This window comes from Saimiri boliviensis, chromosome 2 (genome assembly GCF_048565385.1).
Source record: "Saimiri boliviensis isolate mSaiBol1 chromosome 2, mSaiBol1.pri, whole genome shotgun sequence".
Taxonomy (NCBI): domain Eukaryota; kingdom Metazoa; phylum Chordata; class Mammalia; order Primates; family Cebidae; genus Saimiri; species Saimiri boliviensis.
Genome location: NC_133450.1, coordinates 160,297,122 through 160,323,904, shown reverse-complemented (window position 1 = coordinate 160,323,904; position 26,783 = coordinate 160,297,122). Strand labels below are relative to the sequence as shown.

General features: G+C 43.4%; 1 protein-coding gene across 1 annotated transcript in view; it reads left to right on the top strand.

The window, feature by feature from the left end:
• Positions 1–26,783, top strand: part of GLDC (glycine decarboxylase) — a 117,623-nt gene that overhangs the window by 25,870 nt on the left and 64,970 nt on the right. The window contains exons 3-8 of the mRNA XM_003928172.4: positions 3,719–3,854; positions 16,703–16,867; positions 20,102–20,179; positions 21,433–21,580; positions 21,938–22,134; positions 24,157–24,253. Of these exons, the coding sequence (XP_003928221.1) occupies positions 3,719–3,854; positions 16,703–16,867; positions 20,102–20,179; positions 21,433–21,580; positions 21,938–22,134; positions 24,157–24,253 (821 nt within the window). The remainder of the gene's footprint in view (positions 1–3,718; positions 3,855–16,702; positions 16,868–20,101; positions 20,180–21,432; positions 21,581–21,937; positions 22,135–24,156; positions 24,254–26,783) is intronic.

Sequence of the window (26,783 nt, the reverse complement as noted above, 5' to 3'; positions counted from 1 at the left end):
TCTTTAAAAAAAGAAAAGAAAAAAAAAGAGAGCTAGTGGTTCACCATGTTGGCCAGGCTGGTCTTGAACTCCTTGACCTCAAGTGATCCTCCCACCTTGGCCTCCCAAAGTGCTGGAATTACAGGTGTGACCCAGCATGCCTGGCCAACCTGAGCTTTTTTTAACTGGCCAGCTGGGCCCAAGAGTATTACCATATCTCCTAAAAATGGCTGATACAGTTTCTTTATTAGTTTCCTACAGCTGCCATGTAATATAGTACCACAAACTAGGTGGCTTTCCTTTCCCATGCCAGGCCGTGTGAGTGAGAGAGCAATCAGTGCAAACCTTTGGGCTGGATAATTGGTGGTGCGAAAAACAGCAACCTGTTGACTACCAGTTCCGTAGTCAGAAATCAAGACGTTGGCAAGGTTGGCTCCTCTCTGGAAGCTCTGAAGGAAAATCAGTTCCCTGCCTCTTTCCTAACTTCTCGGGGTTGCTGGCAGTCCGTGGCACTCCTTGGATGCATCACTGCAGTCTCTGCTGCCATCATCATATGGATTCTTCTTGTGTGTGTTTCTGTGTGTACCAATTTTCCTCATCTTATAAGGACAGCAGTCATTGGATTAGGGCTGACCCTAATCCAGCATGATCTCATTTTAACTTGATTACATCAGTGGAGACCCTATTTTCAAATAAGGTTATATTTAGAGGTACCAGGGGTTAGGATTTCAAAGTATCATTTTTAGGAACACAATTCAACTTGTAACACTCCTTACCCTTCTGCCTCCTGGACTGTAGTGCTGGCCTCTTACTGTATCTCCCTGAAGCCAGGGTCTCCCCTTAGTTACCTTTTCACACTATCAGTAGAATTATCTTTCTATATTGTAAAAAGAATCATATTCTCCAGCTTGATTTCCAAAGGCTAAACTCAGTTTGACAGACAAAGCCCTTCACAGACCGTTGTCATTTGAGAGCTGGATCCTTTGTCTACATGGTATAATGCGGAACAGGGACCTGCCGCCCCCCACCCCCGCCGCCTTGGCAGGATCGTAATTGAAGTTGGACTCGCCTAAAAGGCACTGCTAATTCATCTTTCCTCCTACTGGGCATCTGAATCATTCTGCCCCTAAGAAGATTGTTTGGGAAGTGATTGGACTTCTTGCATAATTGTTTCTAGGGATGCTGTCCTTGCCTATCTTAGATGTGGGTTTATTGTATTTTTACTTACTTCCTAAACTTTCCATGGAAGACGGCAAGATCATCTTCCATAAGGTAGTTAGATTATATTTACTCATGAAATGGATACCTTCAAGGCTACCCTTTCTTTCCTTACTCTACTCTGGCAAAGTACCAAATCTCCTGTCAGTTTATTTCCTGGGAAAGCACGTGGAGTGGGGTGTGTGTGTGTGTGTCTCTGTGTGTGTCTGTGTGTGTGTGTGTGTGTGTGTGTGTGGTGGGGGGTGAAAGTACTTTACTTGAGGATAAAGATTGATGCAAATAATATTCAGATAGAGCTCAATAGTGTTAAAACAATGTTAAGTGTCTTCCTTGCCAGTTTGCTGTCATAGATTTTTCTGTACCTAAATTTTTCTCTGATTGAAGAACAATAAAATAAATCAATTCCTAGGGTTAAGTGACTGCGTCCCTAAGAAGATCTTAAAGAAGACATTTTCCTAAGTAGCTAAATTCCAGTTAAATTTCAGTAGCATGATCTATATCTATGCAGAGAGGCAAAGAAAGAACCATATGATGTCATTTGTATCTAAAAAGTACCCTTACCTTTTTAGGTAAGAGCTGTTCATGTAGCAGCTCTCAACTTAGTCCAGTGAGTTAAAGTGTGGAATCTGTAGTTATAGAGACTGGGTTAGTAATCCTTTAATTTAAAGTCATGTGACCTCAACCAAGTGACTATCTTCAATCCTCAGTGTCCTAGGCTGCTCAAAAAGCATATGGTACAATTCCTGGCAGAATAATATTCAATAAATGTCAAATGCTGTTATCATTTTGTTATATGAATGACCCGAAAAAGGGTCCCACCTGCATCCAAGCACTTTTTTTTTTTTTTTTTGGTTTGTTTGTTTTTGTTTTTGTTTTTTGTTTTTTTTGAGATGGAGTTTTGCTCTTATTACCCAGGCTGGAGTGCAATGGCGCGATCTCGGCTCACCGCAACCTCCGCCGCCTGGGTTCTGGCAATTCTCCTGCCTCAGCCTCCTGAGTAGCTGGGATTACAGGCACGCGCCACCATGCCCAGCTAATTTTTTGTATTTTTAGTAGAGACGGGGTTTCACCATGTTGACCAGGATGGTCTCGATCTCTTGACCTCGTGATCCACCCACCCCGGCCTCCCAAAGTGCTGGGATTACAGGTGTGAGCCACTGCGCCCGGCCAAGCATTTTTATACTTCTTAATTAATGAGAATGCTGGTAGAAACTGCACGAAGGTGTCTGTGTGTGTGTGTGTGTGTGTGTGTGTGTGTGTGTGTGTGTGTGTTTTGAAATGGGGGTCTCACTCTGTCATCCAGGTTTGAGTGCAGTGGCACCATCTTAGCTCACTATAACCTTTACCTCTCAGGCTCATGTGATCCTCTCACCTCAGCCTCCCAAGTATCCAGGACCACAGGTGCAGACCACCATACCTGGCTGATTTTTTGTCTTTTTGGTAGAGACTGTGTTTCACCATGTTGCCTAGGCTGGTCTTGAACTCCTGAACTCAAGCGATCTGCCAACCTTGGGCTCTCAAAGTGCTGGGGTTATAGGTGTGAGCCACTGTGCTCAGCCCTGCATGAGAGTCTTCTATTACAATTGATATTTTCTTTCTTTTTTGTTTTGTTTTCTTTTTTTTTTTTTGAGACAGAGTCTTGTTCTTGTTGCCCAGGCTGGAGTGCAATAGTGTTATCCTGGCTCACTACAACTTCCACCTCCTGGCTTCAAGCGATTCTCCTGCCTCAGCCCCTTGAGAAGCCGGGATTACAGGCATGCGCCACCACACCCAGCTAATTTTTGTATTTTTAGTAGACATGGGGGTTACTCCATGTTGATCAGGTTGGTCTTGAACTCCTGACCTCAGGTGATCTGTCCGCTTTGGCCTGCCAAAGTGCTGGGATGACAGGCATGAGCCACCGTGCCCTGCACAACTGATATTTTCTACTGTTGGATGATGGTGTTTTTATAAGTTGCCCTTTTGGTGACAGAAAGGAAGAATGTGCAACTGAGTAGAACAATTTTAGAGAAAAATGTAGATTATGTGTTAATTAGACTGAAGCTGTGCCTACTTCCAGAGAGTGTAAGGCAGTTTAGAAGATAAAACACAGTATTTTCTTTTTTTTTTTTTTAGTTCGGTGACTCTAGCCAAAGAAAAATACAGTATTTCACTGGGAATTAGACAGAATTTTTATTTAGCTATATACAGCAGAAAAAGAAAGGGAGTAGAAAAAACCTGGAATGGGGTAAGTATTAAAATGGGCAATTCTGGCAAACAGAACCGAATAAGGGAAGAGTTAAAACAATGATGAGGGGCAAACCTTGAGGAGAAATTTAGTGATGTTTGGGGATTTTTTTTTTTTTTTTTTTTTTTGAGATGTCGCATACAGTACTAAGTGTTGGCTGGATGGATGACCCTTATCTTTCCATATGGTTATTCTCTCATAAATGTTCAAAAAAAATGAGGGTTTCAAACTGTAATTAGAGCTCTTTTCTGAGATATCTTCTCTCTGTAACATTTCTCTCTTTTCCACAATCAGGTGAAAATGAAATCCTTGCAACTCTGCATGCCATTTCAAGCAAAAACCAGATCTGGAGATCATATATTGGCATGGGCTATTATAACTGCTCAGTGCCACAGACGATTTTGCGGAACTTACTGGAGAACTCAGGATGGTAATGTATTTCTCCATTCAAGAACAGGGCTACTGTGGTTTGCGTAATTCTCTCCATCCACCACCTGTCCCCATGCAGTCTCAGAGCCTCCACAGGGCACCCACTCCCCAGTGCTGTCTCCACGCTCCGGGAAGCTAACGGATTTCTCTGGATTGGGAAATGTTCTTGCGCAAATGTTGATAAACTAGAGGTTTGTTCCCACTTCCAGTCCCATAACATCTGCTAGGATGCTAAATTGTGGATCTGGTCATCTCTTTGTCTTCTCCAACTGAATTTCTGTGCTGTATTTGAGTAAGATGTGAAACCTGCGGGTGGGCTTTACTCTCCTTGGAGATGCTGGGACTTTGGCTACTTCAGAGCTAACTCAGTGAGTCAGTGGGGGTGTCTGGGAGAGAATCTTGGTCCTCTGTCTTCTGTTAGGATTTCTCCTGACCACCCCACTTAGTTGGAATCTTGCTCTGTTGCCAGGCTGGAGTGCAGTGGTGAGATCACAGCTTGCTGTAACCTCTCCCTCCTGGATTCAAGTGATTCTCCTGCCACAGCCTCCTGAGTAGCTGGGATAAAGGTGCCCGCCACCATGCCCTGCTAATTTTTGTATTTTTAGTAGAGACAGGGTTTCTCCATGTTGGCCAGGCTGGTCTTGAACTCCTGATCTCAGGTGATCCGCCTGCCTCACCCTCCCAAAGTGCTGGAATTACAGATGTGAGCGGCAGCACCCGGCCTTTCTGTTAGGATTTTTTTTTTTTTTTTTTTTTGAGACGGAGTTTTGCTCTTGTTACCCAGGCTGGAGTGCAATGGCACGATCTCAGCTCACCGCAACCTCCGCCTCCTGGGTTCAGGCAATTCTCCTGCCTCAGCCTCCTGAGTAGCTGGGATTACAGGCACGTGCCACCATGCCCAGCTAATTTTTTGTATTTTTAGTAGAGACGGGGTTTCACCATGTTGACCAGGATGGTCTCGATCTCTTGACCTCGTGATCCACCGGCCTCGGCCTCCCAAAGTGCTGGGATTACAGGCGTGAGCCACCGCGCCCGGCCTCTGTTAGGATTTTTAAGGGGGATGGATAATCGTGTTCCCTTACCCTCCCACCCCCTAGATTTTTGATTCACAACTGACTGACAGACATGTGTTGGAGATCATAACATAAGCTTTATTGCTGGCACTTTATAGAGAAAGAGAACATGTGCATTCTGTAGACAGGCTCATCTAAAAAAGATGAGAAAGGCCTGAGCTATACATGATCAGTTACTTATTCCAGTCTCACCTCAACAGTTAGGTAAGTCACTCCTACTTCTAGGTGTGTGTGTGTGTCTGTGTGTGTGTGTGTGTGTGTGTGTTTGCATGTGTGTGTGTGTGTGTGTGTATCTGTCTGTCCATCCATGTCTGTGTCTCCTGCCCACTCCTGCCCTCACTGACAGAATTAACACAGAAAGCATTTCTCCTGTATTTGAGAAAATATTTCTACTCCACTTCCATGCTATTTCATTATTTTCCGTTGCTCTTTGCTGTATGATGTAAAGAACCAAATAGGCTAGGTGTGGTGGCTTACGCCTGTAATCTCAGCACTTAGGGAGGCCAAGGCAGGCCGATCACCTGAGGTAGGGAGTTTGAGACCAGCCTGACCAACATGTGAAAACCCTGTCTCTACTAAAAATACAAAATTAGCTAGGTGTGGTGGCACATGCCTGTAATCCCAGCTACTTGGGAGGCTGAGGCAGGAGAATCCCTTGAACCTGGGAGGCGGAGGTAGCAGTGATCCCACATGGCGCCATTGCACTCCAGCCTGGGCAAGAAGAGTGAAACTCTGTCTCAAAAAAAGAAAAAGAGAGAATAGGCTTGAATCTGGGAGGCAGAGATTGCAGTGAGCAGAGATTGCACCACTGCATTCCAGCCTGAGTGACAGAGCGAGACTCCGTCTCAAAAAAGAAAAAGAAAAAAGAAAAAATGGCAAAGACCCCAGCTGCCTGGGAAGACTGAAGAATGAAATTTCAGAAGAATGTCAGGTGAGGAGCAAGATCATGCTAGGTGGAGAAGATTCTAGACTGAAGGGACACCACGTAAGAGAAAGCGTGGAAGGGCATGGCTTGAGGAAAATGAGAGGAGTCCTGGGTTTGTCCTCATGTCAGGAAGTTGAGGCTTGAAGAATGAGCAGATGAGAGAAATGGAATGCCTGCCATCCTCAGACCTGTGTCCAATACCTCTGTCCATGCATCATCAGGCAGATCTACATCCAGAGCACACTTCACTTTTTTTGTGCATTTTTTTCTCATGGAGGAAGAGGTTTGTAATAGTAGTAGCATAATATGCAAGGCCAGGCTCTAAAACCAACGAGTCTGCTGGAAACCTAAGCTACTTCAAGCCAGAGTTTCTTTTTATAAGTGTTAAGAAAATTTGAAATATATATCCAACATCTAATACTTGAAATAGATATCTGATACATAATTTTTGAAATATATAATATATTCTTTTTTCTTTTTTTGACACGGTTTCCCTCTGTTGCCCAGGCTGGAATGCAATGATGTGATCTTGGCTCACTGCAACCTCCGCCTCCCGGCCTCAAGTGATTCTCATGCCTTGGCTTCCCTAGTAGCTGGGATTACAGGCGTGTACCACCACTCCCATCTAGCTTTTTTTTTTTTTTTTTTTTTTTTTGAGATGGAGTTTCGCTCTTGTTACCCAGGCTGGAGTGCAATGGCGCAGTCTCCGCTCACCGCAACCTCCGCCTCCTGGGTTCATGCAATTCTCCTCCTGCCTCAGCCTCCTGAGTGAGTAGCTGGGATTACAGGCATGTGCCACCATGCCCAGCTAATTTTTTGTATTTTTAGTAGAGATGAGGTTTCACCATGTTGACCAGGATGGTCTCCATCTCTTGACCTCGTGATCCACCTGCCGCGGCCTCCCAAAGTGCTGGGATTACAGGTGTAAGTCATTGTACTCGGCTATGAAATGTATAATATATCTTTCAAAGTTCTTTTTATTTTTATTTTCCTAGAGATGAGTTCTTGCAATGTTGCCCTGACTGGTCTCGAACTCTTGGGCTCAAGTGATTTTTCCACAGTCTCCCAAAGTGTTGGGATTACAGGCATGAATCACTACCCCTGGCTATATATGATAACACACACATATAATGTTTATGTGCAGTTTTAAGAATAGCAGAACAGACCAGGCATGGTGGCTTACACCTGTAATCCCAGTACTTTGGGAGGCCAAGGCGGGTGGATCACAAGGTTGGGAGTTCAAGACCAGCCTGGCCAATATGGTGAAACACCATATGTACTAAAAATACAAAAATTAGCTGGACGTGGTGGCACTTGCTTGTAGTCCCATCTACTCAAGATTCAGCCTCACTCTGTCACCTAGGGTGGAGTGCAGTGGTGCGATCTCAGCTCACTGCAAACTCTGCCTCCCAGGTTCGAGTAATTCTCCTGCATCAGCCTCCCAAGTAGCTGGGATTACAGACATGCATTAGCACCCCCAGCTAAGTTTTGTATTTTTAGTACAGATGGGGTTTTGCCATGTTCACCAGGCTGGTCTCGAACTCTTGACCTTGTGATCCACCTGCCTTGGCCTCCCAAAGTACTGGGAATATAGGCAAGAGCCACTGTACTCAGCTGATCTGATAGTTTTATGTGTTTGGTAGTTTATTCTGTGTGCATTGTCCCTCCTGCCCCCTAGTGAAGAATGTGCTTTGCTTCCCCTTTGCTTTCCACCATGATTGTAAGTTTCCTGAGGCTTTCCCAGACATGTGGAATTGAGTCAATTAAACCTCTTTCCTTTATATATAAAAAAAAAGAGGGAGAGAGAGAAAGAAGCAAATAGAGGTTTACATTTCAATACCAAACAAGAAAACACCTTGGACCTCCCCTGACAGGCAGAAGCTGTGGTTCCAAAAGCATCTGAGGGCAGTTCAGGACATCTGCCTCTTCAGTTCATTGAGAAATAAGGTCTAACTGGAGGAGGAACGGTGGGCTCTTCTTTCCCATCTTTTTGGATTGGTGCCATTTTATACACCAGAAACTTCGAGTTGAAATTTTATTTTAAATGATGCATTAGTCTTAAAAGGAAGACATCTTATTTGAAAATACAGGTGCATACTTTTTTTTTTTTTTGAGATGGAGTTTTGCTCTTGTTACCCAGGCTGGAGTGCAATGGCGCAATCTCGGCTGACTGCAAACTCCGCCTCCTGGGTTCAGGCAATTCTCCTGCCTCAGCCTCCTGAGTAGCTGGGATTACAGGCACGCGCCACCATGCCCAGCTAATTTTTGTATTTTTTTTTTAGTAGAGACGGGGTTTCACCATATTGACCAGGATGGTCTCGATCTCTTGACTTCGTGATCCACCCGCCTCGGCCTCCCAAAGTGCTGGGATTACAGGCTTGAGCCACCGTGCCTGGCCTGGGTGCGTACTTTTTATTTCCAGTATGGAAACAAATCAAACATAGATCGAGTATGATGATAATTCCTAGGTGATTTTTTGATGTTAGATTGTATAAGAGGTAACTTTTATTTCTAGCAGGATCATTATGATGTGAGGACAGAGTATGTGGTTACCTCTGCAATTCAAAGGTATTCCTAGCAAGGGGCACAGATTGTCTTTCAGATTAACGTATGTAAAAACCAACTTTACTAAAGGGAATGTAGGATTCCCTAAATGGGAAATCATAAGTTGCATCAACAGGAGCTTTTGAAATATCCAAGTACATGCTGTCAATCAATGGGTGTTAACAATTTGGTCAACACTTTGCATCTTTTCTTTTCCATCATTGCAAATGTTGTCCTGATGCTTTGTCATAGATGCAGTTATTTTCATCATATCATTATAGGAGCTTGACCTCTCAGTACAATCATTCCTGTATTGCTGTTCCTGCACATAACTCTTAGTTTCAGTATGCTCCACTTCTTTATTAATAAGGGGACAGGAAAATCAAGAACTAGTTTCTCTGTAGTGTATGTCAATGCGTTTGCATTGATGAAGGCTTATTTTTCACTGTGGTATTGGTAAAAATTTGAATGGTAAACTCTGAGGTTGATTTGAAAAGAAAATGGCCTGTTTCTCTTCCCCTTTAAGAAAAGCCTCAAAAGTACATGAATGGGCTGCAGCGTTCCAGGCATCCGAATACTAGCCAGTAGCCCTTGCTCTTGGTGGCTGTACAGAATATTCACCATATTGCTTTCTGGCTGTAGACAGATGTTAATTTGCTGTAGGAGCAGCCAGTGTTTTGAGAAGGAGATGACGTTGTCCTGTACTTTTCATTCGCTTTTCAGGTGCATTTTAAATACTGTTTCTTTCCATTCTCTGAAAGCTGATCTGAACCAGAGAGTAATACTGCACGCCACCAGCACTGATAGGGAGGGCTGTGCACATGTGGGCAGTAGACTTCACATTATCATCCTTCTGAATGGTTTCCATAGAGATGGAACCAACAAATTCCGGTGGCGTGAGGGGAAAATAAATGGATGACATAGCCTTGAAAGAAAACAAACGTTTGGGCTCCTGAAAGAAAATTTACATCAGGTCTAGAATTTATTTTATGAGGTTCACTCTTGCATATTTTCAACTGCTGATAACATCAAAACGTTTACATTTTCCTCATAGCTATTTCCGTTTGGTGTAATTTTGGCAGCAGGATTAAAATGAGAGAATCTCAGGAGTGTTTGTCCTGCAAACCCCCATGACACCCTCTCCCAATTCCAAAAGAAAGTCACAGCCAAAATGATAGAGAACACTGATTATTTTGGGTTAACTGTTAATGCCATGTTGAATATATCAAGCATACTATTTGAGCTAAACTAAATGCCTTCTTGAATATGCAGATATCTTTTTATATTTTAAAATATATTTAGAAACAAACCAATTGAGTTAGTCAGTTGGAATATAGACATTATAGATCACAGACACATTTTATTAATCACTTTGTTTTACTTAATTGAGTCAAACTCTTGTAAGCATGATGGCTAGGCCTTTTGATAATAATTTTCTCCTGAAATGAGGCTTATTTATCATCCCTCAGATCTGAGGCTTACTGTCCTTTAATAGATCATTGTGGCTTTCTGTCCTTTAATAGATCATTGTTAAGAGCATTAATACCTGTTTTATTTCAGTAGTGCCAAAAACCTGTTGACTAATACAAGAAGTTTACATGTAAAGGGAGTGAGATTATATATTTGGCATCTTTGCAAGACAACAATTTTAAAGGTCTCTACCTTTAGCAGTGATAAACAACATTAACCTCACCTTGGACTTATAAAACGGTTGAGAGAAATATTACTTAAGGGATGAAAAGGATGTAACGAATTTGAATAAAAAATAGTTTTTAAGTGGTAATATAATAATATCTAAATTGAATTCTGGGGAAGTCCTTTTGGGAAAGGCCTATCAGCACATGCTTAAAAAATTTTTTTTTGAAGATGATAACGTAAAAAACCCCAACTCTTCAAGAGCCAGTGGGTCACTGAAAATACTGATCCTAAGTCAGGCATGTTGGCTTATGCCTGTGGTCCAGCTCCTTGGGAAGCCAAGGCAGGAAGATCACATGAGTCCAGAAGTTTGAGGCTATAGTGCCCAATCATCACACCTGTTAATAGCCACTACACTCCAGCCTGGGCAGCATAGCAAAACCCTGTATACAAATAACAGAAAAGAAAATACTGTTTGGGCCAGGTGCGGTGGCTCACGCCTGTATCCCAGCACTTGGGAGGCTGAGGTGGGCAGATCACTTGAGGTCAGGAGTTCAAGACCAGCCTGACCAACATCGCAAAACTCTGTCTCTACTAAAAATACAAAAAAATTAGCCAGATGTGGTGGCCGGTGCCTGTAATCTCAGCTACTCGAGGCTGAGGCAGGAGAATCACTTGAACCTGGGAGGAGGAGGCTGCAGTGAGCGGAGATTGCGCCACTGTACTCCAGCCTGGGCGACACTGAGACTCCGTTTCAAAAAAAAAAGAAAATACTGGTTATATACGAAGTCTATATATATATATATTTTTTGTAAGACAGGGTCTCCATCTGTCACTTAGACTAGAGTACAGTGGTGCTCTAATAGCTCACTGTAAACTGGAACTTGGGCTCAAGTAGTCCTGCCCAGCCTTCTGAGTAGGTGGGACTTACTGGTGTGAGCCACCTCGCCAGGCTCATTTTTTTTTTTTTTTTTGAGACGGAGTTTCGCTCTTGTTACCCAGGCTGGAGTGCAATGGCGCGATCTCGGCTCACCGCAACCTCCGCCTCCTGGGTTCAGGCAATTCTCCTGCCTCAGCGTCCTGAATAGCTGGGATTACAGGCACGCGCCACCATGCCCAGCTAATTTTTTGTATTTTTAGTAGAGACGGGGTTTTACCCTGTTGACCAGGTTGGTCTCGATCTCTCGACCTCGTGATCCACCTGCCTCGGCCTCCCAAAGTGCTGGGATTACAGGCTTGAGCCACCGCGCCCGGCCTTCATTTTTTTTTTTTTTAATAGAGATGGGGTTTCACCATGTTGGCAGGATGGTCATGATCTCTTGACCTCCCTTGTGATCCGCCCACCTCGGCCTTCCAAAGTGCTGGAATTACAGGCGTGAGCCACTGCGCCCAGCCCTAATTTTTTATTTTAAGTTTTTAGTAGAGACAAGGTTTCTCTGTGTTGCCTAGGTGGTTCTTGAACTACTCGCCTCAAGAGATTTTCCTTCCAAAGTGCTGAGATTACAGCTGTGAGCCACCACACCTGGCCTTTATACTGAGTCTTAAAACACATATAGACAGACACATATAGGCAGAAAGCTAGGGATTTTAAAAGTTTTTGAGTGTCCTTATAAGTGCAAAAGAATCTACAGATGCTAATTTACAGTTGATATTATTCACTTGAATAACCTTTGGATAGTACATTAATCTGATTTGAGCATTAAGAAAAGTCTCTCATATAGGCAATGTCATTTCCATTGAGAGCCAAGAGATATTGGCTAGAGCGAGGTTTAGCTATTTGTCTCAGTTCACAAGTACACTCATGCCCTGTGTAGTGATGTTTTGGTCAGTGACAGATTGTGTGTATGACGGTGGTCCTGTAAAATTATACTTCTGTATTTTTACTGTACCTTTTCTATATTTAGAAACACAAATACTTAACCATTGTGTAACAATTGCCTATAGTATTCAGTACAGTAATGTGCTGTACATGTAGGTAGCCTGGGAGTGATAGGCTATGCCATGTAGCATAGGTGTGTAGTAGGCTATACCTTCTAAGTATGTGTAAGTACAGTCTATGAGGTTCACACAACAAAGACTCAATCACCTAATGATGCATCTCTCAAAACATATCTCTGTTGTTAAGCCATGCATGATTATAGAAAGTAAGATTAAGGCTTGGCACAGTGGCTGACCCCTGTTGTCCCAGCAATTTGGGAGGCTGAGGTGGAAGGATCACGTAAGCCCAGGAATTTGAGACCAGCCTGGACAACATAGCGAAACCCTGTCTCTACAAAAAAAAAAAAAAAATTAAAATCCAGAGCTTCAGCTGGGCATGGTGGCTCATACCTGTAATCCCAACATTTCGAGAGGCTGAGGTGGGTGAGTCACTGAGCCTAGGAGTTTGAGACCAGCCTGGCCAACGTGGTGAAACTTCCCCTACGAAAAAATGTTAAAATTAGCTGGGCGTGGTGGTGCATGCCTGAAGTCCCAGCTACTCCAGAGGCTGAGGTGGGAGGATTGCTTGAGCCCAGGAGGTGGAGGTTGCAATGAGCCAAGATCAGGCCATTCACTACAGCTTGCATGACAGAGCAAGACCCTACCCTGTCTCAAAAAACAAAAACCCAGTGCTTCTTAATAGTATTTTTGAAGACGCAGGGAAATCTGTGAGTCACTGTACTGCTTAAGAGAATACAGAAAGATCTGCTCTTTCTGAAGAGGAACATGGCACTGTGTGCTGGGAGCCTTAGAACTAATTATCAGGCTGGGCAAGGTGGCTCACACCTGTAATCCCAGCACTTAAGGAGGCCAAGGCAGGTAGATCACCTGAGGCTGGGAATTCAAGACAAGCCTAGCCAACGTGGCAAAACCTGATCACAACTAAAAATGCAAAATTTAGGTGGGCATGGTGTTGTGTGCCTGTTATACCAGCCACTCAGGAGGCTGATGCAGGAGAATCCTTTAACCCAGGAGGCAGAGGTTGCACTGAGCCGAGAACTCGACAGTACACTCCAGTGTGGGTGTCAGGGCAAGACTCCATCTCAAAAAAACACAGAAACAAACCTAATTATCCTATGATTTGGAATTCTACTTCTAAGAATTTATCCTAAGGAAGTAAGACAAAGATAAGGATCTTCACTATTATGCTATTTCTAATATTTGAAATCAAAAGTAATATTCAACTGAAAGGAACTTGTTAAATAAATCAAGATTTACATGCAGAAATTATAACAAATTATTTAAGTTACAATAAATATATTTATTTATAAATTATTTAATACCATAGAACAGTTAAAATTATGTTTTTGAATAATATTTAAAGATGTTAGAAATTGTTCATGGAGTAATGTTAACTGAAAAATGTTAGGATACAGAAACTTATTTTATTTTTAGTAGAGACAGAGTCTCACTATGTTGCCTAGGTTGGTCTCAAACTCCTGGTGCAAGAAGTGATCCTCCCACTTTGGCCTCCCAAAGTGTTGGGATTATAGGTGTGAGCCTCCATGCTTGGCCAGTCCTACTTCTACGTATAAGTAGCTTATGATACAGAAAGGGATTGAAAAAAATGCACCTGAATGTTAACTGTAGTTATGTTAAAGTTTGGGGATTATAAATGATTTTATTTTCTCAATAGTTATCTGGGTTTTCCAATTTGTTACAATGAACATGTATAATGTAATCTTAAAAAAAAAGTAGTAAATGTGTTCCTGACACATAAGAGATGGTTAATGAATGGTAGCTGGTGTCTTTAACATTTGGAACATACAACAAATAGAAAATTTAGGGTTAATCATCTCACCACCCAGAGAAAACTGGCTTACATTTTGGCTTACCTACTTGGTTTACAAATTTATAAAAATGAGATCATTTTGTATTATTATTATTATTATTATTATTATTTTTGGAGACAGGTCTCACTCCCATCACCCATGCAGGAGTGCAGTGGTGTGATTATGGCTCATTGCAGCCTCAACCTATCCTTCAGCCTCATGTTTTTGCTTTATTTATTATTATTATTACTTTTGAGACAGAGTCTCGCTCTTTTGCCCACGCTGGAGTGCAGTGGCGCAATCTCGGCTCACTGCAACCTCCATCTCCCAGGTTAAAGTGATTTTTCTTCCTTAGCCTCCCGAGTAGCCGGGACTACAGGTACGCACCACCAAGCCTGGATAATTTTAGTATTTTTAATACAAGGTTTCAGCATATTGACCAGGCTGATCTCGAACTCCTGACTTCGTGATCTTTCCGCCTCAGCCTTCCAAAGTGCTGAGATTACAGATGTGAGCCACCATGCCTGGCCTGATTTTTTTTTTTTTTTTTTTTTTTTTTTTAATAGAGGTGAGGTCTCATATGTTGCCCAGGCTCATCTCAAACTCCTGGGCTCAAGTGATCACCCCCCTCTGCCTCCCAAAGTGCAAGAATTACAGATGTGAGCCACTGCGCCCAGCCTCCATCTACTTTTCTTTCTTTTTTGAAAGTTTTGAAACCAATGTCTTATCTTTGACAGGGAGTGTGGTGGGGAGGTTGGTTGCCTTTCCAGGCAGTACAATGTCAAGACTTTGAAATAATTTCCTGAGATTTGTCTGTACTGGGGTGTGGGTGTGTGTGTGTGTGTGTGTGTGTGTGTGTGTGTGTGTGTGTGTGTGTGTGTCTGTCTGTCTGTCTGTCTGTCTCTCTGTCTGTCTGTATACGGCAGAATGGATTTTTCTTGAACAGCCTGGTTTAGCAACTGTAGATTAGTTTGCCAAATTCTAAGTGGGTGGTGAACTGGAATGAATGAGACACACAATACATGGTGCTGGCAAATAAAAAGGGAAATCTGAATAGAAATGGGGTCATACAAAAGGCGTAGACAACAGGCAGGCAGTTGTGATCTCAAATCAGACAAGGTCTACACACGTGGCTTGACACCTTGAAGACAGATGTGGCACTACTCCAGCCAACTGCTTAGATTGCCTGGCTAGTAAAAAACTTTCATTTTACTCGGAGTCATTATTTGCCATGTAGAAACACATACATGCTCAGGTGTAGACACATACAAGCTGGTCCAGCTGATAAATAGGAAAGACTTAGTATATCCATAAAGACAGACCCAGGATATACAATAGGAAGAGAGAGAACAATGCTCCAGAGAACTGATCATAGCACAGAAAACAACAGGAAAAACAAGAAAAGTGTCTGCTAAAAAGGAAATGGTAATTAGACAATATGTATATAATACTCTGCATTCATTGAAAATGATGCTGTAAAAAAATTTGCTGATGTGGGAGATGTTCACGATATACTAATTTTAAAAGTAGAATAGGCCAGGCTTGGTGGCTCTCACCCATAAGGATGAAGGAACCAAATTGGTTAACTCACATATCCAAAGCCATATTCTTGGCTAATAATTGAAGGAGATAAGTTAGAATCCATGTTTATGCTACCTTCTAAATTTTTCTGCTTTAGAATTTCAGTAGCTATGGAGTTAACTGCCACAGACTCTTAGTAACTAGATAGTGAGAATTCTTAAATAGACCTCTATTAATTTCTTAGCATGTAGAACTTCTCCTGATTATAGCATAAAACAAAGATTTTAAACAAATAAAGAAAATGTTTTGAGCCAGGCGCGGTGGCTCAAGCCTGTAATCCCAGCACTTTGGGAGGCCGAGGCGGGTAGATCACAAGGTCGAGAGATCGAGACCATCCTGGTCAACATGGTGAAACCCCGTCTCTACTAAAAATACAAAAAAAAAAAAAAAAATTAGCTGGGCATGGTGGCGCTTGCCTGTAATCCCAGCTACTCAGGAGGCTGAGGCAGGAGAATTGCTTGAACCCAGGAGGCGGAGGTTGCGGTGACCTGAGATCGCGCCATTGCACTCCAGCCTGGGTAACAAGAGTGAAACTCCGTCTCAAAAAAAAAAAATGAAAATGTTTTGAGTATTACCTGTTAGGTTCTTGGACGCTTTCCGATTGTAAACTGTGAATAAGTTCTTCTTTTATCTAGGGGAAAGAAACCAAGTGAAATTTCTGTTTATAATATTATAGGTAGGCTCAAGTGGATTTTAAGAGCCAGCTTATAACACACACACACACACACACACACACACACACACAGATTGTTAAAGTACAATATTAAAAAAAAAAAAACAGAGGGAGGTCCAGTGCAGTGGTCATGCCTGTAATCCCAACACCAGCACTTTGGGAGGCTGAGGCACGTGGATTGCTTGAGCTCAGGAGTTGAAGACCAGCTTGGGCAACATGGCAAAACCCTGGCTCTACAAAAAATACAAACATTAGCAGAGTCTGGTGGCATGTGCTTGTTGTCCCAGCTGCTTGGGAGGCTGAGGCCAGAGGATCTCTTGAGCCTTAGTTAGACATTGAGGCTATAGTGAGCCGTGATCATGCCATCGCACTCCAGCCTGGGTGACAGAGCGAAACCCTGTCTGAAAAACAAAAAAATACAAACCAAAAACAAGAAAACTAGAGAGATAGGAAAGTAAGTACTGCTTATGCCCAAAGGGTAATACTGTTACTATGATTTAATTTAAGCTTCTTTACAAAGGCCAAAAAGCAGCTTAATGATGTGTTATGTAATTCTCCTCAAGACAGGCAAATTATTTTCAGGTACTGAATCCTAAAATGAAAGCATTCCGTTTGCTTCTGTAAAGAGCAGAGTCAGAGTCTGTACGAGACCATTTGTTTCCCTTGCAGGATCACCCAGTACACTCCGTACCAGCCTGAAGTGTCTCAGGGGAGGCTGGAGAGTTTACTCAACTACCAGACCATGGTGTGTGACATCACAGGCCTGGACATGGCCAATGCATCCCTGCTGGATGAGGGGACTGCAGCCGCAGAGGCGCTACAGCTGTGCTACAGGTGAGAGGCTTACCCTGAGATGCCTGCAGTCTCTCTCCAGCACGGGCAGGCTCCACAGTACCCGTGAGTGCCCAGTGACTTCTCTCTCTCTCCCTTTCTCACTCTCTCTTTCCCTATCTCTCTCTCTTTCTCTCTTCCTATCTCTCTCTCTCTCTCTCTCTCTCTCTCTCACACACACACACACACACACACACACTTGTTAAGTCCAGAGGTAATGTTAGGCTTAGGAATCTTTATAACAACCCCAAGATGTTATCAGGGAACCATGCCTCTCTCACTCCACCGTCTCTGTGATGCTTTAACCCTGATGGTCAGAAGACAACTGCAGGAGTTCTAGCCTAGCCGTGACTTATGCACCCAGGAAAATCAGGGAAGGGTAAGGGAGACTTGTAGCTAAATAAGACCTCTTTAAACAAACGTTTGGAAGCTCCACTCAACCACTTACACTTCATTGGCCACCGCTTCCTGCAGGTGACCTAAAGAAAGAACATTTTAGATGGGCACACCGCTGTTCCCCCTATGTATTCGAGTCCTGTTCGTTGGGGTGAAGGGAGGAATAGATAGGTAAGAAGTAGCAATCTGCAATGTAATAGAAAATATCACCCTCTTTTGTGATTATGAAGAATATTGTTCTTAGGTTATATTTGTTTATAGCTTGTTTTGTTTGTTTGTTTGTTTTTTGAGATGGAGTCTTTCTCTGTCGCTCAGGCTGGAGTGCAATGGTGCGATTTCAGCTCACTGCAACCTCTGCCTCCTGAGTTCATGTGATTCTTGTGCCTCAGCCTCCTGAGTACCTGGGATTATGGGCATGTGCCACCATGGCTGGCTATTTACGCCATTTTCGTGGTTTACTAAAATATGCCATGTTGGCCAAGCTGGTCTTGAATTCTTGGCGTCAAGTGATCCACCTGCCTTGGCCTCCCAAAGTGCTGGGATTACAGGCCTGAACCACCACGCCCGGCCTTGTTTTCTTTTTATAGTATATTGTGAATATTTCTTTAGTCAGCTTTCTAGAGTATGACTTTTTAAAGAAACTGAAAAACTCAGAGGTTCAAAATCTAGGGGCTGGATATTTCCTCCTGGCAGCTGCCCACTGTGAGTACCCACAGAGCCCCCTGCCCAGGCGCAGGGTCCTTGCTGTGCGCAGGACACCCCTTGATGGCCTCTGTATTTGGAGAGCTCCCAGGGTCCTTCTGGGTATCTCCATTCAGATTTTTGGTTGGGGTGGGGGAAGATCAGACGGGAGGGCCAGGGTTGGCAGGTGGGGGTTGAAGACATCAGCTCGCTTGGTGAGGGACTATTTTTGGAAGGAAGGACAGGGAGCTGGTGCCAGGTCCCCCACTGGGAGGTGCTGGCATGGGGGAGCAGCTGAGTGCAGGCCTGGGGGCTGTGAGGGTAGCTCCAGGGGCCAGGAGGGTTGTTCGAGGGACAGGGAGAGGTCAGATAGGGCAAGGCAGTGAGGCTAGGGCGGCAATGTGATCTTAAGCAGCTGACTTGGTGCCTTGCTTTGGGAGGGGAGAGGACGGGAGCAGGGGAGGGGGAAGCCCAATTAGGAGTGGACTTTGGATAGATGTGGCTGGGAGTGGGGGTGAGGGTGCTGCTCCCAGGGCGGGTGTAGGTCAGATGTGAGGATCCCCCCATAACACACACACACACATGACTGAACGCTTGGGAGCCTCCCCATTGTTCCAAACTTTGGCAGTAGAGCTGAGTGTAAAGGTATGAGGGTCTCTGGTGGAGGTGTAGCAGCACAGCGACAGAGGTCCTGGCACTGGCCAAGGGGGGATTCTCAGGCCTGTAGAGTAGGACTTCTGGTGTCTCTATGGCACTGGCATGGAACTGCCATAATTATTTAATCTCTCGTCTATGACACATTTAGTTTGTTTCCATCTTTTACTGTTACTAATAGTATTTCATGTGCATCCTTACAATACATCTTTGTTAAAACTTATTATTATTTCCTGAAGAGCCATTTCTAGAGGTGGAGTCACGGAATCAGGATGGACAATCCACAGTGGTTCTCCAGCTCATCCCTTCCTTCATTTGCCTTGCCAGTACTCAGGAGTGTCCCTTCCTGGTAGAATTCTCATGTAGATGGTCATCTAGTTGGGAAAGGTGCCCACATGCATGCTGTGTCTTAGGTTTTGTGCCCCTAGTCCCGAGTGCCTATGTAAGCCTCGTTTTTGGCTTCTGTAGACTTGGGGTGAAAAGCGAGCTCCATGCTTGCGCAGCAGGTTTACGGGCCTCTGGTGCATTCCAGCCATAGGCCTTTCTGATTCCTGAGTGGCTGTTGGGGGTGGGTTCGGGTTGTCCCTTTTGTCAGGGACAGACAGCAACAAAGGAGTGCCATCTAGCTACCTGTGGTTATTATTCTCAGTACCTGTGGTTATTATTCTCAGCTTTTCACTAATTGTCATCTTACCTCTTTTTTAGAAAATTGCTTTTTATCTTACTTATTTTTTTGAGGCGGAGTTTGACTTTTGTCACCCAGGGTGGAGTACACAATCTCAGCTTACTGCATCCTTGACCTCCCCAGTTCAAGCGATCCTCCTACCTCATCCCTCCAAGTAGCTGGGACTATAGGCTCGTGTCACCATGCCCATCTATTTTTTGTAGAGATGGAGTTTTGCCATGTTTCCCAACTGGTCTTTAACTTCTGAGCTCAAGCAATCTACCTGACTCAGCCTCCCAAAGTGCAAGGATTACAGGTGTGAGCCACCATGAGCAGCCTGAGTAGCTGGGATTATAGGCAGGTGCCACCACACCTGGCTAAGTTTTGTAGTTTTAGTAGAGCTGGGGTTGTGCCATGTTGGCCAAGCTGGACTTGAATTCCTGACCTCAGGTGATCCATCCGTCTTGGCCTTTCATAGTGCTGGGATTACAGGCATGAGCCACTGCACCTGGTCAGTTTTCACTTGTATCTAATCCATTTCCTTTGCTTTATTTTCTTTTTCCTCTTGGTATATTTTTAAACATTTGGAACCATTTTAAAAAAATTGTTACTGAATAAACATAGGAATCGAACCATCTTGAGACTGACTTTCTAAACGGGGTTTGAATGGGAATTGGATCTGTGAGGAAATGCTGATCAGTAAATGCTATTAGTTATTGATGACTCAGTATTTTTTATACTGTGCTTACACTTACCCTAGGTACCGTGTTTGCTTTGCATTCTTAGAAGATAGTCTGATTTGTTTAATATTCATGTTATAATGTGCATTTTCTTTTCAACAGACACAACAAGAGGAGGAAATTCTTTGTTGACCCCCGTTGCCACCCACAGACAATAGCTGTTGTCCAGACTCGAGCCAAGTAATTAATTTTATTTATATTTTAAACTCAGGATAATGTCGTGTTCATCTCCTGCTGTGTCTGTCTTTCTCACTTCTAAACTCATTGGAGGTAAATCTGAAACAGGCTTTTTTGCTGTTTAAATTGGGGTTGCTGAGTTTTGCCTTCCCTCTCACTTTCTTCTAGGGATCTCTGGTAAGTAAACTGTGTTAGAATTGAGCGGGGAAATACACAGTTGCCATTGCTTTATACAACGGTGGCTTACACCTGTAATCCCAGCACTTTGGGAGACCGAGGCAGGTGGATCACGAGGTTAGGAGATTGAGACTATCCTGGCCAACTTGGTGAAACCCCCGTCTCTACTAAAAATATAAAAATTAGCTGGATGTGGTGGCATGTGCCTATAATCCCAGCTACTCAGAAGGCTGAGGCAGGAGAATCACCTTGAAGCTCCAGGGAGTTGGAGGTTGCACTGAGCCAAGAGGGTGCCACTGCGCTCCAGCCTGGGCAAAAGAATGAAGCTCTGTCTCAAAAAAAAAAAAAAAAAAATTGTTTTCATCATGTCAGGTTTTGGAATGTTTGAAAAACAGAGAGAAAAATGGGATTCAAAGACAACTGTTAGAATTTTGTGTGTATTACTTGCAAATGTAGTTTACAGAGGATGCCCACAGTTCCTAGGTGAGATGCAATGTAGTTTAAAGTGTAGTGCTTCTCTTTAGTGCTGTAACCAGGTAAAACAAACCTGGAAATGACCACCAGTTATAGATATTTGGTTTCTCCTTTGTAAAAGTTGAGCATTCTTCCACCTACCCATTCCACTGTCCCTTCAGAGGGGGGTTTCTGACATATAATTGGCATTAGATAGTTTCAGGAATCTAAGGAAGTTCTTCCTCTTTGTCTTACTGATGGTTTTCCTTTCACTGAAGAGTGATCCCTCGTGAAAGAGGTGATGAATCTGTTGTTACAGGTATTGGCTCATTAGCCCTAGGAAGCCATGTTCCTGGTCCTCTCTCAGGAGCAGATTGTGACAGGAAAGGGCAAAGGGGAGTCACAGGATAGAAGAGGGGAACAGAAGCAGAGCTGTTGGATGTGCTAGAGTTGCTGTAATGCAGTTACCACTGAGGAGCCTGGTGTGGGACGGGATGGGGGCAGGAGTGAGAGGCCATTGGAGGGCACAGAAAATGAAAGCTGTCTTACTGAAAAAGAAGTGTTAGTTAATTAATTTCCCTTTGTAATCCAAAACCATCAATGTTCTTTGTTATCTGTCTTCCCAGATATGCTGGAGTCCTCACTGAGCTGAAGTTACCCCATGAAATGGACTTCAGTGGAAAAGATGTCAGCGGAGTGTTGTTCCAGTACCCAGACACGGAGGGGAAGGTGGAAGACTTTACAGAACTCGTGGAGAGAGCTCATCAGAGTGGGGTAGGCATACCTTTCTTGTGGGGGTCTATGCAGGTGTATCCCAACTTGTGTTTGTCTGTCTGTCTGTCTCTGCCTCTGTCTCTCTCTCTGTCTTTTCATGTGCCTTAATTTCTTTACCATTATCACATGGTAAGACTCTCCTTCCTGCCTCCTTGCTGCACATTTGTTCTGTTCACTGATTCCTGGCACATGGTGGGCCCTCAGTGCATATTTACTGAATGAGTAAATGAGCAAATGGAGTTCATAGGATACAAATACACTCTGCCAGTCTTCCTGTAGTTAAGGTAATTTGCTACTCTCTCACTAATCTCAGGGAAAGGTAGCAACCTTATTCCTTTTCTCCCATTTCCTTTCTAGAGCCTGGCCTGCTGTGCTACTGACCTTTTAGCTCTGTGCATCTTGAGACCACCTGGAGAATTTGGGGTAGACATAGCTCTGGGCAGCTCACAGAGATTTGGAGTGCCACTGGGCTATGGGGGACCCCATGCAGCCTTTTTCGCTGTCAGAGAAAGCTTGGTGAGAATGATGCCTGGAAGAATGGTGGGGGTAACAAGGTAAGGGGCTCATGTTTCTCTCCTTTTATTGTGATTGTGATTTCCCTGTTTCCTTCTCCTGATCACAAATGTTGATTTCTCTCAATTCAGTCAGGCCATATTGAGTCAGTTAAGGAAATGTACACTGTAGATTCAGAAGAACAATTCTGTTTGGGGTATGAGCTAGTACTTCTCAAACACCATAAATTTGTAAATTTTTTGAAAAATTTTGTGTATAATTTACAACGTAGTTGTATTGAAGTCATATAACACGTTTGCTTAGGTTGATGGAAGCCTTGAAAGACTAAATATTTTAGGCATGTTTTGTATCTAGACAGTTCCTTCCTTAAAAGCATGATGCCACATGGGTCTGTAAAGACAAATGCAAAAAACATCCATAAACCACATGCTTAGTGCCCTCTGCTTTCCTTCCTAGAGGCTTCTGCCACGTGGCTATCTGAGTAATTTCTAAATGTACTTTCCTGATTACTTCTCATTGGTGAAACCGCTCAGATTAAAAACAGATGTTCAGTAGTAGTCTTTGTTCCTTAAAAAAAAAAAGAAGAAGAAAAGGAAGGGGGACCTAGACGCATGCCAGGATTATTATTAGGGAAATTTAGCTTTAACTCTTTGAACTTTGATAAAAGCCAGGCTATTAACATAGTGGGTAGCCTGAATTAGTGAATGATGTGATGATAATGTCAAGTTTTTAAAAAATTATATTTTAAAAATTATACCAGATGGCTTTCAAAAAGTTTAGTATATTAATTATTGTTGGCTGAGTTTTTTTTTTTTTTTTTTTTTTTTTGAAACGGAGTCTTGCTTTGTCACCCAGGCTGGAGTGCAGTGGCTGCTCACTGCAGCCTCCATCTCCCGGGTTTAAGCAATTCTCCTGCCTCAGCCTCCTAAGTAGCTGGGACTACAGGCACCTTGCCATGCCCGGCTAATTTTTGTATTTTTAGTAGAGATGGGGTTTCACTCTGTTGGCCAGGATGGTCTTGATCTCCCAACCTCGTGATCCACCCGCCTCAGTGTCCCAAAGTGGTGGGATTACAGACGTGAGCCACTATGCCCAGCCTATTGTCTGATTTTTATAATGAACTTATTTTTCTGAAAAATGGCCCAAGAGGTTGATGAAATAAAGTTGAAGACTACTGAATGTTGAGTTTATTCAAATTTTTTGTATTAGGGAGGGAAAAATTTTGAGACAAATGGTAAGACTATTACTTCTTCTTTTTTCTTTAAATAGCCATACCGTCACTTTGTATTTCCAGCGTAGTTGTCCCATATCTGTAGGGGATTGGTTCCAGGACCCTTTCTCCATGGATGCCCAAATCCATGGATGATCAAGTCCCTTAAATAAAACAGTGTAGTATTTGCATATAACCTGTGCACATCGTTTTTAAGAAAGGATGTTGCTTTGTCACCAGGCTGGAGTGCAATGGCACCATCTCAGTTCACTGCACCTCCACCACCCAGGCTCAAGCAATCCTCCCACCTCAGCCTGCCAAGTAGCTGGGACTTTAGGTGTGCACCACTGCATCCAGCTAATTTTTAAATTTTTTTTGTAAAAACAAGGTTTTACCATATTGCTCAGGCTGGTCTTGGGGCCCAAGTGATTTGCCCATCCACGCCTCCAAAAATGCTGGGATTAAAGGTGTGAGCCACCAAGCCTGGCCCCTGTATACTTTAAACCATCTTATAACACCTAGTAGTTGTTATGCTATATTGGTTTTTTTTAATTTGTGGATTTTTTTTTTTCTGAGGCAAAGGTTGCAGTGAGCCGAGATCCTGCCAGTGCACTCCAACCTGGGTGAAACAGGGAAATTCTGTCTAAAAAAAAAAAAAAAAAAAAAAAAAAAAAAAAAAAAAAAAATTCAGTCATCCTGTTTAGATTAGAAATTGTTTCTTTATGAACTTGCACTCAAGTACATTTGCTGAATTCACTTCTAGCTGGGAAGAAAAGAAGTAATTCTATTATTTATAGCAGCCCTGCGGTGCTGTGATTATCTGTGCTAACTGGATACCTTATTCTTGGTCCAGAGATGCCACTGGGAAAGAAGTGTATCGTCTTGCTCTTCAAACCAGGGAGCAACACATCCGGAGAGACAAGGCTACCAGCAACATCTGTACAGCTCAGGTAAATCACATGTCTGACCTGACCACTGAATGCCTTATGGTATACAGAAATGAGCTGTTCATTCATTCATTCATTGATTCATTCATTCACCACCTCCTGAGCAGTGAGCACACCAGAAATGGCAAGATCTTATTGGTGTAAAAGGCTCAGTGTCTTATGAGAACCAAAATACAGTGTTGGCTGGGTGTGGTGGCTCGTGCCTGTAATCTCAGCACTTTGAGAGACCAAGGCAGGCAGATTACTTGAGCCCAGGAGTTGGAAACCCGCCTGGGATACATGGCAAAACCCTATCTCTATGAAAAATAAAATAAAATAAATTAGCCAGCATTGCTGGTATGTGTCTGTCATCCCAGGTACTAGGGAGACTCAGGTGGGAGGATCACCAGAACCTGGGAGGTTGAGGCCGCAGTGAGCCATGGTTGTCTATTTCACTGCATATGTGCCTTTTCATAATTGATTGCATAAACGAATTACTCATAACTCCAGTTCCACTCTCTTTGTAAGCGTTCACTTCTCCCTGTTTTGTCAGGAGATAAGTAGTGTCTTTTGAGTTGTTCCTTTTGCACTGTGTGTCTTTGACCCCCGCCTTCTGTTGTAGCAACTGTTCCACGTTCTTCTCACTCTTGCTCTTCTCCCTTGGCATTGTGGGAGTCCACTTTTAATTATGCATCATTGATGGAACATGACTTTTTTTAATCTCTGAAACTATGTTAATGAATTGTTTTTTTTGAGATTGAGTCTGGATCTTTCTCCAGGCTGGAGTGCATGGCACAATCTCGGCTCACTGCAATCTCTGCCTCCTGGGTTCAAGTGATCCTCCCTCCTCAGCCTCCCGAGTAGCTGGGCTTATAGGCGCTCAACACCACGCCCAGCTAATTTTTGTATTTTTAGTAGAGATGGGGTTTCACCTTGTTGGCCAAGATGGTCTCCATCTCTCAACCTTGTGATCCACCCGCCTTAGCCTCTCAAAGTGCTGGGATTACAGGCATGAGTCACTGTGCCTAGCCAATGAATTCTTTTTAAAATAAATTTTTCTATAGAGAATCTCTCTAAGCCTATTCTGCCTCAGCAGGCTGCCCCATTCTAAAACAAAACCAGAAAAATAGGGTGTGGTGGCTCACGCCTGTAATCTCAACACCTTGGGAGGCCAAGGCAGGAGGATTGCTTGAGTCCAGGAGTTCAAATCCAGGATGGGCAACATAGTGAGACTGCTGTCTCTATAAAAAATACAAAAATTAGCCAGGTGTTGTAGTGCACACCTGTAGTCCCAGCCGCTCAGGAAGTGAGGTGGTAGGAGCACTTGAGCCTAGGAGCTTGAGGCTGCAGTGAGCTGCGATCACGCCACTGCATTCCAGCCTGGGTGACATACCCAGACCCCACCTCTACAAAACAAAAAGTAAAAGAAACAATTTTTCCATAAATCTGTGGTGTTACCTCAGATGTCTGAATATTAATTATGTCCTGTTCTTTATATGCTCTTATTTCTTAGCTTCTACTGCAATGAGTAGCTCTTTTATTAGCTTTTCTTACTTATTTATTTTTTGAGATGGAGTCTCTTTCTGTCACCCAGGCTGGAGTGTGGTGGTGTGATCTTGGCTCACTGCAACCTCCACCTCCCGGCTTCAAGCGATTCTCCTGCCTCAGCCTCCCGAGTAGCTGGGACTACAGATGTGTGCCACCACGCCATGCTAAATTCTTTGTATTTTTAGTAGAGACGGGGTTTCACCATGTTAGCCATTTTACCTTTCCTCATGATCCGCCCACCTCAGCCTCCCAAATTGGGATTACAGGTGTGAGCCACTGTGCCCTGCCAACTTTTCTTATTTTTAATATAAAACATTTTTAAAAATAGAGGTGGTAATCTTACTTTGTTGCCCAGGCTAGTCTCGATCTCCAGGCCTTAAGCAATCCTCCTGCCTCAGCTGCCCAAAGTGTTGGGATCACTGGTGTGAGCCACTGCATCCAGCCTTGTTGGCTTTTCTAAAGTCAGGTGTAGTAAGGAATAATTTATACTTTGTTAGCTTTTTTTATTGAGATGTAACTCACCATAAGTTTCACCCATTGAAAGTATTCAGCTCTGGCTTTCACTATATTTACAAGGTTGTGCAACTATCACCAGTATTTAATTTCATAATGTTTTTATTATCATGCCTGTAATCTCAGCACTTTGGGAGGCCGAGGCAGGCAAATCACAAGGTCAGGAGTTCAAGACCAACCTGGCTGACATGTTGAAACCCCATCTCTACGTAAAGTACAAAAAATTAGCTGGGAGTAGTGGTGGGTACCTGTAATCTCAGCTACTCAGGAGGCTGAGACAGGAGAATCACTTGAACCTGGGTGACAGAGGGTGCAGTGAGCTGAAATTGCCATTGCACTCCAGCCCAGACAGCAGAGTAAGACTCCATCTCAAAAACAAAACAAAACAAAAAGAATATTTTTATTATTCCTAAAAGAAATTCTATTCCTATGAAGTAATCACTCCTCATCCCTCTCCCCTTCCTATAACCCCTGGCAACTACCATCCTACTTT